This window comes from Amblyomma mixtum, chromosome 4 (genome assembly GCF_055824585.1).
Source record: "Amblyomma mixtum isolate Tamu chromosome 4, ASM5582458v1, whole genome shotgun sequence".
NCBI lineage: Eukaryota > Metazoa > Arthropoda > Arachnida > Ixodida > Ixodidae > Amblyomma > Amblyomma mixtum.
Genome location: NC_143015.1, coordinates 89,451,294 through 89,467,947, shown reverse-complemented (window position 1 = coordinate 89,467,947; position 16,654 = coordinate 89,451,294). Strand labels below are relative to the sequence as shown.

The 16,654-nt window shown below is 50.1% G+C and overlaps 1 protein-coding gene and 1 pseudogene across 2 annotated transcripts in view; one reads left to right on the top strand and one right to left on the bottom strand.

Moving 5' to 3' along the window:
* Positions 1–16,654, top strand: part of LOC149347352 (putative cytochrome P450 6a20) — a 41,437-nt pseudogene that overhangs the window by 15,888 nt on the left and 8,895 nt on the right. The window contains exons 6-8 of the transcript XR_016282571.1: positions 8,011–8,248; positions 12,114–12,244; positions 13,980–14,076. The product of XR_016282571.1 is annotated as a putative cytochrome P450 6a20 (transcript). The remainder of the gene's footprint in view (positions 1–8,010; positions 8,249–12,113; positions 12,245–13,979; positions 14,077–16,654) is intronic.
* LOC149347353 (uncharacterized) lies at positions 10,190–11,470 on the bottom strand. Its single transcript, XM_089586026.1, has one exon. It carries the CDS (start codon positions 11,468–11,470, stop codon positions 10,190–10,192), a length of 1,281 nt encoding a protein of 426 aa, XP_089442152.1.

Genomic DNA, 16,654 nt, shown 5'->3' with positions numbered 1-16,654 from the left:
GGAAAGAGATATTTCGCACGTGGAGCGGCGGTTTTGAAAAATGATTGAAACCTTAGAAAACAGGTTATTGGAAGGCAGCAACTTGCCTCAAACGTATTCAGAGCATGTGAGTATCTAAAGTAAATGGTTTGTGCTCAAAAGGAAACTGGGATAATAAGTGGGGTAATAATGGAACCCCTTCCTTCGGGGTGCGAGTCACACGCTACCGCTAGGTGACGCAGTCAAGTTCGTAAGGCTTGGTTAAAGCGGGTCTTCATTTTTATGCCGTGTGCTCTTTCACATAATGGGGGTGACTGTGAAAAAGGAAACACTTTTCGTGTCCCCGGGCGGAAAGTGGAACGCTGACGGAGCCCTTTAGTGTTGCAAGTCATACCCTTAAAGGTAGAGCTTGAGTGTCCCAGCAATTGTTTTCGTTAGCGTCGGAGTTTCAGCCGCATAGGCCAGTACTAACAAGGTGCCAGAGTCACCTATACTTTTTTTTAGAGGGATATCCGCAGACGTGCCTGATAATTTGAGACCGCCTGCTGGACACTTTCGGAACTCTGCCCTTTGCCTTGGTAATTTATTTCCCAAAGGCCGTATTCGTGGTAGTACTTTGCTTATAAAAGCGAAAACACCACTACATATTATAACCTCGTTCTCTAAGCAGACACTTGAACACGATTCTAAAGTTCTTACTAATTTCACTGAAGTGTGTTCTATTGCCTTCGACCCATTTATGTCCTCCTTCGTGTGCTTGACTTCATCCTCAGTCGACAGGATTATTTAAAAGATAACTCATCACAATCATCAGCCTAGCCATGTTTGCTGCAATAAAAAAGCCTCTCCCATACCCTTTGAATAAACCATGTCCTTTTTTTAAAAACTCCCTGTCGTATGTGCCCACTCGCATTTCTACCGCTCCCTGCTATGCGTGTCTTTTACTAGAATCCACTCTATTACCCAAACAGTCTTCCCGTTATCTTGCCTTCGCATTTCATGCCCTTCTGATAACTGTTTCGTTCCTTTGATTACAACTAGGATACCATTAGCTCGCGTTTGTTCCCTGACTCGTTCTAGTCTGTTACCGACGCTTAATTGAACCCCCTTTACCTTTTCATTGTTACATGCGTCGCGATCGCCCGCATAAAAATGGGAAGTCATATCGATGGCCTCTAAGTTTTTACCTTTATACTAATTTTTTTCCAGTTATCATTCAGGCACTGTGTTTTTTCCGACGATTGGCGAATAGTTCGAGTATTCCCGGTTTAAAGAAAGGAGACTGTCTTAAATAGTTCGAGTAGTCCCGGTTTAAAGAAAGGAGACTGTCTTAACGGTAGTAACTTTAACCAAATTTCGCTAAGCTCCAGTACGTGAAAACTAATAAAACATATTGCCGCGTCTACAACAATAGCCACTCGGCGGCTGTTCGGCACGCAGCGCGTGCGTCACGCGGGTCGCTGCTGAAGAAGACGAAGCTCGGCGTTCCATCCTGGCCGTCTCGGTGTGCGCTGGCATCATCTCGGTGTTGACGTTCCTCTGCCGTCTGGACGCGGCGCTACCTGTACCAACTGCTACGTGACACTGGTGGAGGTGCGGGCTCGACGTCCCATGTCCAACACCTCTTCAGACAGCCGCTCATCGAGTCCCGACCAGCTACCCCTTGTCTGCACGCCCGTTCACCGCAGCAGCCGCCGCCTCCTGGGACTGGTCCCTGAGTTTGGTCTCCTCCCAAAAGAGGCACGCACTCATCGACCTGGTGAGCATACTACCATGGCTCAGGCTAGCGCTTCACACTTGACGCTCCAGCAACCCCGCGTGCCAGCCAGCTTCCATGGCGTCACTTTCGAAGACGTTGAAGACTGGCTTGACCAGTTTGAGCGGGTTGCCGATTTCAACCAATGGAGCCCTGCGCAGAAGCTGCGGAACGTGTATTTCGCCCTCGAAGACGGAGCCAAGATTTGGTTCGAGAACAGGGAGGCCGATCTCCAAAGCTGGGATACCTTCCGCCAGCAGGTCCGGGACACCTTTGCTAGCACGGACTGCCGGGATCGTGCGCGGCGCCTCTTGGACGCTCGCGTCCAAAAGCCTAATGAGACCGTTGCCATGTTCGCCGAGGACGTGACCCGTCTTTGTCGGCGCGCTGACCCAGATATGGCGGAATCCGCGAAGCTCCGCCACCTGATGCAAGGTGTGAAGGACCAACTCTTCGCTGGTTTGGTCCGGAATCCCCCGCAGACGGTAGCCGACTTCATCAAAGAGGCGACCGCCATTGAGCGGGCCTTGCATCAACGCTGCCGCCGAAATGACTCCTTGTGCGGTGAGCCAAGCGCCAGTGCGGCTTCTTTGAGCGTGTCCAGCGACAATGCGTCGCTGCGTGAGCTCATACGCGCGGTGGTCCGTGAAGAGCTGCAGAAACTGACCCTTGCCTCGTCTGATCCGACGGCTGCGGCTCTTACCGAGGTTGTGCGCGGCGAGATTCGCCAAGCATTTTCACCGCCTCCTCCAGTCATGCCGGAGCCACGCCCCATGAGCTACGCCGCGGCTCTCCGTTCCGAGTTGCCACCTGTGCAACGCTTGCCGTACCACCCGCCGCCGCCAACCGCTCCGCCACCATCATTCTACCAGCGGCCTCAGCGAGGACCTGCCATGCGTCCACTGGCCCGGAAGGCGGCTGTTTGGCGCACTTCTGATCAGCAGCCGCTCTGTTACCATTGCGGGGAAGCCGGCCACCTGTATCGTCGTTGCCCCTACTGTGAAATCGGCCTCCGGGGTTTCCCACGTGACGCTCCTTGTCCCCGTTTCGGTGAGCGACCCCACGAAATAGAGGAGTACCTTGCTGCCCATGACACCACCTCTACCCGCCGACCCCGATCTCCGTCTCCCGCACGCATCACGTCACCCAGCCGCCAGGCTTTCTCAGATGGACTGCGGGGCCGGCCTCCAAGCCCGCGCCGGGGAAAATGAAAGCGGCGACCTCAGGGGGGAAGGTTGCTGACAGCGGATATAACGAAGACCCCCGAACGCCGCCGGAGCGCGATGCCGAGATCCCGATGCCGCCGCAGCCCGATTCTGTGAACCCGAGTTTCCCTGACACCGATGCAGTTAGCGCCGACCTCCGCATTCACGTTGACGGGCACCCAGTGACTGCTTTAGTCGATACAGGCGCGGACTTTTCGATAATAAGCAAGCACCTCGCGGATCGCCTCAGCAAGGTAAAGACAGCCTGGGATGGACCTCAAATTCGTACTGCTGGCGGTCACCTCATGATGCCTGTCGGAAGATGCACTGCTCGAGTCACCATTGCCAATTCTGCTTTTGTTGGCACTTTTGTTGTCCTGCCGCACTGCTGCAAAGTCCTGATCCTCGGAATGGACTTCTTGCGTTAGCATGGTTCCATCATAAACCTTCCTGATCGTCTGGTAACATTTTCGACCCCTGGAACGATTTCAGCCGACACCGAACCACGCAGAGTGGCCCTGCGCATAATCGACGCCGATGTGACCGTGCCTCCGCGATCCTGTGCCCTCGTTACCATCATTTGTGACGACCGGTGCAGTGCTGACGGCGTAGCAGAACATAACACTGCGCTTGTGCTCTCTCATGGGGTCTGCATCGCCAGAGGTATCGTCACGCTACGGAACGGCCTGGCAGATGTCCTTCTAACGAATTTCGGGACCGAACGGCAACACATCGCCAAGGGCACTGCGGTCGCATACTTCGAGAGCATCGCCGAAATTAACGACTGCCTTGCCCTCCAGAGCGAAACGTCCAATTCTTGCACACCTCAGCTGATCCTCGACGTGAACCCAGGCTTACCCCCAGCCGATAAGGAGAGCCTAGTCGGCCTACTGCATCAGTTCCAAGACTGTTTCTCGTCTACGTCGGCAGTCAGACAGACGCCTCTCGCTAAGCACCGCATCATTACGGACTACAGTACCCGACCAATTCGGCAAAACCCATACCGTGTCTCACTGCGGGAGCGTGAAGCCATAGCTGAACAAGTCAAAGAGATGCTGCAGGATGGTGTTATTCAGCCGTCGAGGAGCCCGTGGGCTTCGCCTGTGGTTTTGGTTAAGAAGAAGGATGGTAGTCTGCGATTTTGCGTTGACTACCGGAAGCTTAACCAGGTTACCAAGAAAGACGTCTACCCGTTACCACGCATTGACGACTCTCTTGACCGGTTGCGGCACGCGCGCTACTTTTCTTCGCTGGACTTAAAAAGTGGTTACTGGCAGATCGAAGTTGACGAGCGGGATCGCGAGAAGACAGCGTTCGTGACGCCGGATGGCCTTTATGAGTTCAAGGTCCTTCCTTTCGGTTTGTGTTCAGCTCCGGCAGCATTTCAGAGAATGATGGACGCTGTTTTGTCGGGCCTGAAATGGCAGACGTGCTTGGTATACCTGGACGACGTTGTTGTATTTTCGCCAACAACCGCCTACCATCCCCAGACGAATGGCCTGACCGAGCGCCTCAACAAAACTCTCGTCGACATGCTTTCCATGTATGTTGACGTTGAGCATCGATCTTGTGACGATATCCTGCCATATATTACTTTCGCGTATAACACGGCTCAACAGGAAACCACGCGGAGGACGCCGTTCTGTCTGTTGTACGGCCGCGAAGTGTCGACAATGTTGGAAGCAATGCTGCCCCATGATGGCCGCGACCCCGACGTTGGCGCCGAGGAGTTCACGCTTCGCGCAGAAGAAGCTCGACAACTTGCAAGAGTGCGCATCCTGAACCAACAGGACCGTGACGCCTGACGTTACAACCGCCGCCACAGACTGATGACGTTCGCCCCGGACGACAAAGTGTGGGTATGGACCCCCATTCGACGCCGTGGCCTTTCCGAAAAACTGCTCAAGCAGTATTTCGGCCCCTACCGAGTTCTCCGTCAGCTAAGCGACGTAACCTATGAAGTTCTCCCTGATGGGGCTTCCCGGACTACTCGCCGTCAGCAGAGACCAGAGATTGTTCATGTAGTGCGGATGAAGACCTATTTTTCGCGAGACATTCAGTGACTAAGTGCTGTGCGTTACTCTGTTTTTTTTTGTTTCTTTCTCCCTATTTTCTTGTTAAAGCATCGGGCCGATGCTCTTTCCGAGAGGGAGGGTAATGCCGCGTCTACAACAATAGCCGCTCGGCGGCTGTTCGGCACGCAGCTCGTGCGCCACGCGGTTCGCTGCTGAAGAAGACGAAGCTCGACGTTCCAGCCTGGCCGTCTCGGTGTGCGCTGGCATCATCTCGGTGTTGGCGTTCCTCTGCCGTCTGGACGCGGTGCTACCTGTACCAACTGCTACGTGACAATATCTTATCCAACTTCATAATCGCATTTGTAGGAAAAAAAACGTGTTTTGTTTCGTATTTCTAGAATGGATTGCAGAAGGCTATTTTTACTGCCACACAACTGGCAACAACCATTTACAAACTGGCATCGTCGCTTGATAAGGCCGAGCAAATAGACACAATCTTTCTTCTAAGGCATTTGGTTCCCTGTCCCATAGCAAACTACTCTTAATTCTTGAGTACACTGATATGCCACTGCAGACTGAAAGGAATTTGAGCGGACCTTTCTAATAGAAAGCAGCTTTTCCACGTTAAAGGGTGCTCATCTGGAATGGTACCTGTTGGCCCTGGGACCCTTCAGCGTAGAGCCCTTGGTCCTGTTTATTTTTAACATACATGAATGACATCGTTGCCTCAGATGACATGGCATCCGGCAGTGTAAGGCGCTTCGTTGATGACTGTGTTCTATTCACAACTGCTCGTTGCACAGACGACAAAATTTCTTTGCTGTCCGTCTCAAAGCGACTCAGGCTATGAGGGACGCTTAGTGAAGTGCTCCGGAAATTTGACCACCTGGGGTTCTTTAATGTCAGTGCACGTTAAAGAACTTCAGGTGGTCGAAATTTCCGGAGCACTTCACTACGGCGTTTCTGATAGCCCGAGTCGCCTTGGGACGTTAAACCCAATAAAAAACCAAAAAATAGCCCACATCGATAAACATAAATACCTAGGTGTCACCATCACCAGTCACCTTAACTTAACCAGACTCGTTAGGAAAATCTGCACATTCCAGCGGCTTCATAAGTGTTGCTCCAAAGATGTCTGCGCTGATGACGCGTTCGCCGCTACTGACTGAGCAGTGACCGAATTAAATGAGTCGCGTGTGATGACGCACCCAGTACGGATAAAAACGAAGCGGATAAGCAGCTATATAAGCGTGTCTCAAAGGAACAGCACAATACATCCGGTCAGTTCTTAAAACCCGGTTAGTGAGGCTGACGGATCTGCTAACGGAAATCGAGAAGATCTGCATTGAAAGTCGCATTATCTAAGGGGTAAACATATACGTAAGTTTTTTCAGTGCATTTCTCTGCATCTTATCCGGGCGTGCTTTCTGGTGCGATCTGAAAGAAAATTAGCGGGACACTTAAGCTCCGTCTTAAGGGAATCACGCGATAGCAATCTAATTACACACATACTAATTAGAATGAACTCGTAATATACGGCCTTACTTGAAAGCCCCCACGACATGCACATAAAATCTTGTTATTTCTCCAACACTGCAACCCTGCCAAGCGGTTTTGCCTGTCGAAAATGATGATGGTGTGCCATAAGATATGCTACTGCTATTCGATTTACATAGCAGGTGGAAATGCTGAAAAACCGTTCGGAATGCCGATGTTCATGTAAGAGATATCCGTCGGTATTTTGGTGGTTCTGTTCGTCAAATCATCGAGGTTTCGAAAACTCAGGCTTGTGTACCTGAGCGGATAAGCGCAGGGGAGAAAGCGACCAACTTAAATAATTCACAATAACAGCAATTGTTTGTAGCCTGGCTCACCTCTTCAATTAATCCAGTTTGTACTGTGTTTCGTAAAATGAAGGCAATGGAGAAAAGTGCCTTGCGTGGTCTAGCCGATCACGTTTCTGGCTCGCAGACAAAGGGTCAATGGTTATAATGCCGCCTTACATTCTTGAAAATGTTCTTCAAGCCAAATGAATTACTTCGTAATTCTAAATCATTTGCGACATTACATGCCATGTTTTAATCACTCTCATTCCACGCGTGACGTCAAGTTTCAGGTTAGTGTTGTGGGTTATTTCAAATTTCCGCATGAGATCATGCGGTTGTGCCGTCATGATCCTATCGACAAATTTGGATGTTGGCGTTCCAACGCTACCGACATCGGGTTTTCTACGACACGAGCTCCTTAACGTTAACGCGTTAATAACGAGCAAAATGGCGGAGAGCACAAACCAACGACGCCACTGTTTGTATATGACCCGATGGCTTTACATCATCAACTTGTAGCATGTTGATGCGTTGCACCGCACCGCTATGGGCTTTGTTGACTGGCTATTGTTGATGTTGGCCTCTGGTGGAGTGGCACATGCCTACAGGGAGAAATCGTGAGCAACGGAACCGCGCTCCGCAGAGTGGTTGCTTTGTCTTCTTTTCGGCTCGCGCGGTGGTCGCGCGCATCTAGGCTGTTATTATTTCATTTACCTGTTGAGTTCCTCCGGTGCCTTCGGCGCCGTTCATGCGAGATCAGACGACTAGGCCCAGAGTACCTCACGTACCCGTGACCACTGTGTTTTGCGCGGATCAGAAGAGATAGATCACGTGTGGTGTGCAGCTTCTATACCATGGAAGACGCCGCACCGTCGGATGAGCCGAAGTCGACAGCCGAGATGCGGCGCGCTCATGACCGTGAGAAATGGTGATGGCAACTGCAAAATGCAGCCTTACGGGAAACAGATTACCTCGCTGTCAAATCACACATCATCGCCGGAGGAGCGCAGCGAACGTTAGGGTGGCGCAAGCATCAGGACCAGACGGCTCAGAACTACGATCAAAATGGCTGCCTGCTATAGGTGTGTTAACGTATCAACCGCGTAGCCTTAAAGTCGAACAACGGAGGGAATGGCAGCTCGTCGAGCGTTTTTTCGCAGAACTGTGGATGTTAGGCAGCAACTTTTGTTGTATTACAGACGTTTTTTCACATGTGCGTTATCCAACAGGTGCTGCCCACTTTACTGAACGCGGAGCAAGAGTTCATCAAAGTCTTAGGCGAACATGCTGACCACGACGCCGACACGGAAATCAACACTTTGTGCGAGCGGTTTACCTTCGACGTCATTAGCAAGGTGGCGTATGGCATCGACACGGACGTCCAACGGAATCCGGAGAACCCGCTGTTCACGAATGCTCTCGAGGTCTTCCCGAACCTCAACAGCGGTTTTTTCTATGAACTTGGCCGTGAGAACGTTTTTTTAGCTAATAGTACATTCACGCTTCAACGATGGCTTAGAGAGCTAACAAAATCATTCTTTATGAAATATGGCGCCCTCTGCAGAGCAGGAAAAGGTTTGCCTGGTATATATAGGTATAAAAAACTAGCTGAAAAAAAAAAACTCCCGCGAGTGTGGGTTCTCCCCAACAGGTACGATTTAGTTTTGCGAAGTGTCGTCTGCGCATGCTCAGTGACTAGTTCCTGCTTGCAGCTTTCGCTTTCATTAGAAGTTGCAGCAAGCCCCAATATCACGTATCTTGAACATATCATATCACGTATCTCGAACAAGCTGCCATTTTGTTGTCGCGGTGTGGCCGCTAGGCGCGATGCTCGCAATTTTGTAGCCACATCAGACACCGCGTCTATTGTGCCTGCTGATTTGCGTCGACTATGCGTCAATCTTCCTGTTACTGACAGTTCAATGCTATAATACTCAGATTTGAAGGAGCAGGCTGCTATGCCAAGCCATCCCCCTTGGAAAGCCAAGCACTGGACCGGGGGACGGCTTTCGCCCATTTGAGAATACCGAAATGTACTCGGCAGCCAGTAGGATTATGTTAATGTGGTTCGTTCTCCATGCCGCTGGGAACCCGCGACACCGGCCGGCGTACTTAAGTAAGTCAAACGTCAAAGTCTGTGTGCACCAAACCTGGGGCCATGCAACGAAGGGACGCGGCGAGTCAATAAAAGATTACTGCTTAGCGCCGCTAAAAAGTTCGTGACGTAAATGCATCGTTGTGTGTGTGTTCGAACGAAGGCTACCAATGCCCCATGGGGAGCATGACTTCCGCTCAATGCATCCAACCTTCACCATCCCAGCGGCCACTTTGAAAGGCGTCTTCAATAGGAAGGTTTCTGCTCTTAATGTTTGCTTTCGACAGATAGGCTGCAAACTGTTTACGCTGACATGATCGGTTCGCCACGGCCGCGCTTGCTAGCCTGATATTCTGCAGCAATGCGATGAATGAAAGAGGATTTCGCTTGCTCCCCCATTCTTGAAGCTGAATGCTCTAGTGAGAATGCTACATAAGTGATTGTTAAGGAATACGAATAGTGAGAAAGTCTTGCTCAGGTAACTTCTTTGAAATTTTGGGGTGTGATTAATGCAATTTTACCGCACACCTAATAACGCATAGCATCAGTTCAAATCACTGTGTTAAAGCTTTAACGACTGGTAACTAGTTGTCTGACTTCTGCATTTGTTTATATTCAACGCTATACTTGTCGCATTTGATACGAAAATTATATAATACCAGCATCCTGGCCACACTCACCTATGGACCAGGAACTTGTAGCTTAAAGATAGAACTCCAACAAAATTTAAAGGCAGCGAAGCTAGCTGTCGAAATGCAAATGGTTGGTGTAACGAAAACCATCAAGAATAGTGGGCAAGGTAAAAAATGCTATTTATTGATATTGTTACGGAACTTATGCCGGGCTGCTACGCAATACGCCGTTAACAGGGGCGGCTGAATCTTCAACTAAAGCAGACAGAATATTTCGCCGAAGGATAATTTCGCCAGCGGCACAGTCAAGCGTCGCTCCACACTCACGCAGAAAGTCAATACCGAGAATAACGTCATGCGTGGCTCGTTCCAAAACCGTGAACTCGACCCTAAAAGTGTCTCCAGCGATCTCGACCGGCACACAGCAGAGTCCCACAGGTCGCAAATGTTCGCCCCCAACTCCGCGAAAACTGGCGCTGCGCTCCAAAGCAAACATAACCGTTGGCCCCAACCGATTTTTAAAACACAAACTCATTACAGACACTGCGGCACCGGTGTCCACCAAAGCGAGAGTATTTACACCATTTACACTAACTGGCACTTTGTTTTTCAACATCACAGCAGGCGGAGGAATTGGCGAAGCTGAACGTTCTGCGACCTCACCCCCATCGGCCGCTCCCGCTAGTTTCCCGGCGGGGGCGAAGAAGAGCGCTGGCGTGGAGATGGGGACCGGCCCCGTCGCTGCGGTGGTGGAGTGAAGCTACGGTCAGAAGCGGGGGAGTCACTCCGGAAGGCACCAGGGCGAAGTGGCGGGGGAGGAGGTTGAACCCATGCAGCATTTTCCCGGACACCGGCCGACTGATTCCACACAGTGTTCTCCCGGAAACTGGCTGGTTGATTCCACGCAGTGTTGTCCCGGAAACTGGCCGAAGATCGGGTCCAGGAGCGTGAAGGCTGTGGTCGCCGGCGTTGGCAAAACCTCGCGATGTGTCCGCGGCGGCCGCAATGATAGCAAGTCGGCGACTCACGAAAACCGTAGGTATCGACGGGAGCGGGCGGTGCTCGGGAGTCGGAGGCAGCTGCAGGACGCACGTTGGGTGTACGGGGTACGGGTGTACCCCGGATGTACGGGGGCTCGGAGACACGATCGTAACTGTGGGAGTGCCGCTGATGGTCAGGAGGCCAGGTCCACGAAGCTTGGGGATCGGAAGGCGGTGGTTGGACTGCGCATTCTTGATACACAGGCGGTGGTGGTACGCCGACGCCTTGCAACTGCTTGCTCATCTCGTCGGCGACAACCCTGCGGACGAGCGTGGCAAGATCGTCATGGGCAGAATAGTCGACGCTAGCAACAGTGGTAACATTAGCAAGGCGCCCAAACTTCGGTGCAATTCGCCGCATTTTCAACGCCTCGAACGTGCGGCAATGCTGAATAACGTCAGACGTGCTGGTGAGGGTGTCCTTAGTGATCAGAAAATTATACACATCTACAGCAATTCCTTTCAAAATGTGGCCAACCTTGTCCTCCTCGGTCATGCTTCTGTTCACAATTCGACAGAGCCGCAAGACTTCCTCGATGTATGTCGTACAGGTTTCTCCAGGCAACTGTGCTCGTTGAGATAGGGTGTTCTCTGCCTTGCGTTTCTTTGTGAGGGAGTCGCCGAAGCACTTTGCGATCTCCTCCACGAACTTAGTCCAGGTGGAGAAGGATTGTTCGTGGTTCTCGAACCACAGTAGTGCGGTACCGGTGAGATAAAAAACCACTTTGACGAGCTGCATGGTTGGGTCCCAGCGGTTGTATTTGCTGACCCGTTGGTAGTGTTTGAGCAAATCTTCAACGTCCTCGTCCACGCCGCCGGAAAACGTTCTAGGCTCACGCTGAGGAGGCCAGGAACTGGTCGATGCTTGGTGTTCACGGCCAGCCGTACCCGAAGAAGGACCACTTCCGTCTTGGCTCGCCATGTCGGGTAGGTCAGGGGGTAGCCCAGCCAAGCGTTTGCTCCGTCGAGGTTCTGCAGGGTCCAGAACGACTTACCCGGCCCCTCCACCAAGTTGTGACGAAGGGAATGGGTTTATTTACAGGATGAACGGGGATATGGGAGCAAACAGTGAAACGGTGAACGGCCAGTGTAGAGCCAGTCCCAGTCTCGAGTACGCGCCCCTTCGTCGTCCTCTTCTCTTCTGCTGCGCCCTTCGTCTTCTTCACTTGCTCCGAAGCGCGGCCCGGCGTAAGTTGCGTAGCAGCCCGGCATAAGTTCCGTAACAATATATTAGCTGAAAAAGGAAAATATGGGGAAGCCAGGGAATGTAATTCGAAGGAGAGACAATCGAATATTTTGTGGGTAACGGAGTGTAATCAAAGTAAAGGCAAACGTTGCAAGGCGCTGTGAAGCTAGGTGTGCGGATGAGAGGACGTTTGCATTAGTGAAGTTGCCCATCTGGCACCGGATAGGGTGAAATAAGAATCAATAATAGAGGCCTTTTTTTTTTAGGGGACATAGTCAGGCTGATGGTGACTGACATTTATTAAGTGCTTATGTCTGTTCAAAATACTCTCTCAGAAGCGCTACGGCCACCGAACCAAACATATTGTGTGCGTTTTCAGAATGCCTGCACAACTGGTCGTGGCGGCTCAAGGTACCTGTGAACCTCATGAAGTGCATATTCAACAACCCATTCAGCGACCTGACCAAGAAAGTAAAAGATGTGATTCAATACCGACGAAGGAATCCGCAGGTTTGGAACCCCACTTATTGTGATAAAATGTAGAGTGCGTACAACTGCTGTCTCCAAACATCTATTATTGCGCGAAGAACACTGGAGTACCTATCCTCATGTTTCTCGGTGTCTTTCCTGTGGGGTATGCATGGCGACAAAGCATCACGCAGCTTTGAACGCTGCGCCGAGTCCGTCATGTCCAGGCAAATAAATGGGTTAGAGTGAATAGTAGAGATTTGCGTGTGCATTAAGATAAATTTGAAGTAAAAAGATTGGGTAGTTAATGCAGTAGCGCTAAAATATAAGTGAACGTTAGGACAACGCCGTATCTATTGTGCCCTTGCGGCAAAATTATGGTTGTAACCGAATGAAAGAAGAAAACCAAAGACCGTTCTGTAATTAAACACTCGTCGTTGAATGCTTCTTTCACCTGAACTGCTGAAGTTTTCTACCTCAAATTTCGAGCATAAATGGTGTTCGGGCGGCAGAATCGTTTTATGCTACATTTGTTTGGAGTGCTTGCCTGAATTGATAACAAAAGTAGGATATTCACGTTATGTGAGCCGAAGACGAAACTAAACAAGCCGTTATCTCAGCGATTGCACTGTAGGCGGCATTTCTATTGTCGGCCGTGGAGATTCGGCAAAGGAGGGAGGGGGAGAGGGGGGGAGGGGGGGAGGGAGGTGTGTTTTACGGGAGGTTTGAAGTCGCTTTTGCAACTCCTTAATTAATAATTACCAAAGCTTAGTTTGGTCAGAAGTCCACAAACTGCAAGTTTTTCGTGAAGAACCTTCTTCAAACCTCTGCAAAACAGCCCCTTCCTTTGACGAATCTGTACGGCCGACAAACCGAACTAAATGGCGCCACCGGAATAATCGCAGAGATAACGGCTTGTTTTGTTTTGCCGTCTTGATTGATTCGGTTTGGTTTGGTTTATTAGGGTTTAACGTCCCAAAGCAACTCAGGCTATGAGAGACGCCGTGGTGGAGGGCTCCGGAAATTTCGACCATCTGGCGTTCTTTAACGTGCACTGACATCGCACAGTACACGGGCCTCTAGAATTTCGCCTTCATCGAAATTCAGCCACCGCGGCCGGGATGGAACCCGCGTCTTTCGGGTCAGCAGCCGAGCGCCGTAACCACTGAGGCACCGCGGCGGGGCTCTTGACTGATTAAGGCAAATACCTCAAACAAACGTAGCATAAAACGATTCTGCCGACCAACCACCATTTTTATGCGAAATTTGAGATCGAACTATCTTCCACTTCAGCTGAGAAAGGTATTCTACGGCGCGCGTTTAATGGCGAACAAGCTGTATAATAAATGTATTGTCCACTTTCACTCCTACTTCCCGCGTTCCTCTAAAAACGGATGACGGGTGTCCACTGCCGCCACGGGCATACGGACGAGGTGCGACCACGCTCGACAAGGCGAAATGGCTGGCGTAGTGATTCTATCGCTTCAAAATAGTTTTATTAATTTTCCTTCATGCTGAGGAAGACAAAGTGGTAGCGTATACCTAGTTCATCATCACCATCATCAGCATGACTACGCCCACTGCAGGGCAAAGGGCTCTCCCATGTCTCTCCTGTTCATTATACCTCTTTAAAGAAGATTCTTTCGCTAAAAGGCCAATGACTACTCAAGAGGTTGGCCTCACCTACAAGATCACGCTGTACAAACTCTCAAAACAGGCTTGTAGGCATGCTGTTGGTAATCTTAAACTGGCTTAACTTTATTTACTATTTTTTCAGATGAGGATGCCCGATCTGGCACAAATCCTTATGGATGGCCTGGCTGGCAAAGATGACTCGCACGCAAATTTGGAAGGAAAGAAGGAGGACAGCTTAGGTATGGCGCATTTCGTGCATGACATGGCAGCGTTCTTTGTCCACGTCAGGTTTCTAATGCGAAAACAAGAAAATTCTGGGTGGATATGCCAGGACAATTTAGGAAGTTGTAGGCAGAGCCCTACGAAAAGCGGGACTTTTAGTGACCCAAGTTAATTAAATTACGAGATCAGCTATGCTAGCGTTCCTGCGTTGCAGGGGAGGGCGATAGATTCAAACACAATCAGTAACAAGAATCTTGAGCATAGTAATAGGCGCTGAAAAGGCGGGCTAAAAAACTATAAGAATCTGAATAGATCGAAATACATCTCCCTTAATGCACTCAAAGAAGTTAAAAAAATTGCATCTTATTAAAGACGTACAGTAGGGACAAACGTTTCTTTTTTGCCATTTTTAAGGATTTTTAGGAGTTTTAAGGACCGGCAGCGATAAAAACGCTTGGATGGTGTGGTTACCTTACCTGCGTTCGCTTGACAGGGTTAATTAACTTGCCCATGCGCTGAATGTCTGCATTTTTATTTCTAAATGCATTGTCCCTAGCTGAACACGTTTCCCTTTTTTTGCTAAGAATCTAGTTAAGACCCTTTAATGAGGGATGCAATGAAAAGTGGTTTATGAAAGGTTACGTTTCTTAAGTGTTTCACGGCAGTTCTACCTAGTTTAAGGTAGTGTTGTTTGTAGGCACAGCGTCGTGTCTTCATCGAAAGCTAAACTGAAGCATCTCATGAAATTCATGAACCACTTCTCATATCAGTACGTAGTGGAAGACAAGAGCCCAGGTATTATATTCCGAATCGATGTTCATGGCAAGTATGTCTGCGATGGCCTTGTTCAAGCGCTCCAAACGGCCGTTTGTCCGCGGATGGTACACGGTTGCCCTGCGGTAGCTCATGTAGCGCTGTAGCTGTAGTGCAGTACGGTTGGGGTAAGGTCTTCCATGAGCGTTGTTTCCCTGTCCCTGAGGAGTGATTTGGGGGCGCTGTGTAAAAGGAGATTGAACTCCAGGGAAAATTTTGCGACTACTAACGCTGTGCATTCGACAGGGCTTTTGCTTAAGCGTAGTAGGTCAGGTAGTCAGTCGCTACGACGACCACTTGTTACCTTATAACGACTTCGGAAAAGCGCTAAGGAGGTTCATGCCGATCTTCTGGAAAGGTCTTAACCGTGTTTCAATAGGATTCAATAATCCTGCTGGTCGGGTGGGTGCCGTCTGCCATCCTTGACAATCTCTACAGGTTTTCTTATATGTGCGACATCACTAGATAAGGGGGGCCAATAATATTTACCTCGATTCCGGCTGATGGTGCCAAAAATCTAGAGGTGACGGGCTGTCGGCTCGTCGTGTGAAGCCTGTAGAATTTCTTCTCGAAGGTTTGCAGGTTGGACTAGAATGTAAGCGCTTTTATTCTGCGAAGTTTTTCAAAAAGCTTTCACTCTTTACTCTTGAAAGACGCTGCCAGTGATGACGGGTTGCCTTCCAAGGAGTCGATGAAGCTTTGGAGGTAGGAATCCGAGCGTTGCTGCTGTGTGAACGTGCTGGTCTGATAGGTACAAGAAACGCGTCGTTATCGCCGTCTTTTGCGGGGCTGCATCTACAGAGGTTCGTGGTAGGCAATTGGCGTGAGAGTGCTTGCGTCTCGGCTTGTAAACGACGGTGACTTTGAAATCTTGAGGTCCCAAGCTCTAGTGAGCGAGGCGGACCAAAGGGTCTTTCATGTTTGCAAGCCAACAATGCGAAAAATGATCAATGACAACCTTGAACGGTCTTCTGTACAGGTACGGGTTGAGTTTTTCGTTATGACTTATTGTCTTGTGAGACACTCTTTTTCCGTCGTTGAACAACCAGCCTTTGCTTTTGAAAGGGAGCCGCTCGCGTAGCCGATGGCTCACTCAGTTCCGTTCTTCTTTCGGCGAGTACGGCGCCGAGGCCTAAGCTGACTGCGTCCGTGTGGATCCCGGTTTCGAGTTTTTCGTCGAACGGGTCATTATTGCAAACGGGGTTGCAGTTGCTTGAAAGCAACGATTGGTGGCGCTTCCCATCACAATAGGAACGCTATTTTGTCAGGTGGGTCAGGAGATCGCAATGCGCAAACGTCCTTACAAGCTGTCGAGAATAGGCGCAAACTACGAAAATTCTTTGAACAACTTTCTTGTCTGCAGACTACAGGAATAGTCCGACAGCTGCTGTTTTCTGAGGTCTGGTCGCATTCGGTCCTTGCCAACATCATAGACCAGGAACAACAGTTTCTCATTGACGAAGCGGCTTAAGAATGAGCTCAGAATACTGAACTGCGGCGAGTACTCTTGTAGCCTTTTAAGCTGGTCGTCGCGACTTGATGTAAAGACCACGAAAACGTCTAAGTAAACAAGATAGGGTTGTCACCTGAGGCCTGCTAACACAGTCTCCATAAGGTGTTGAAAAGTCGCGGGAGAACAACGGAGAATGAACTGCACGCGGCAAGAAACATTCCGGATAAATGTGGTGACGCATATAGCCAGAAACAGTGATAAAGACAGGTTCCCACGGTTTTGAGTACGAACAAATAAACATTAGAAGGCTATGCGGGATTACGGTGTCA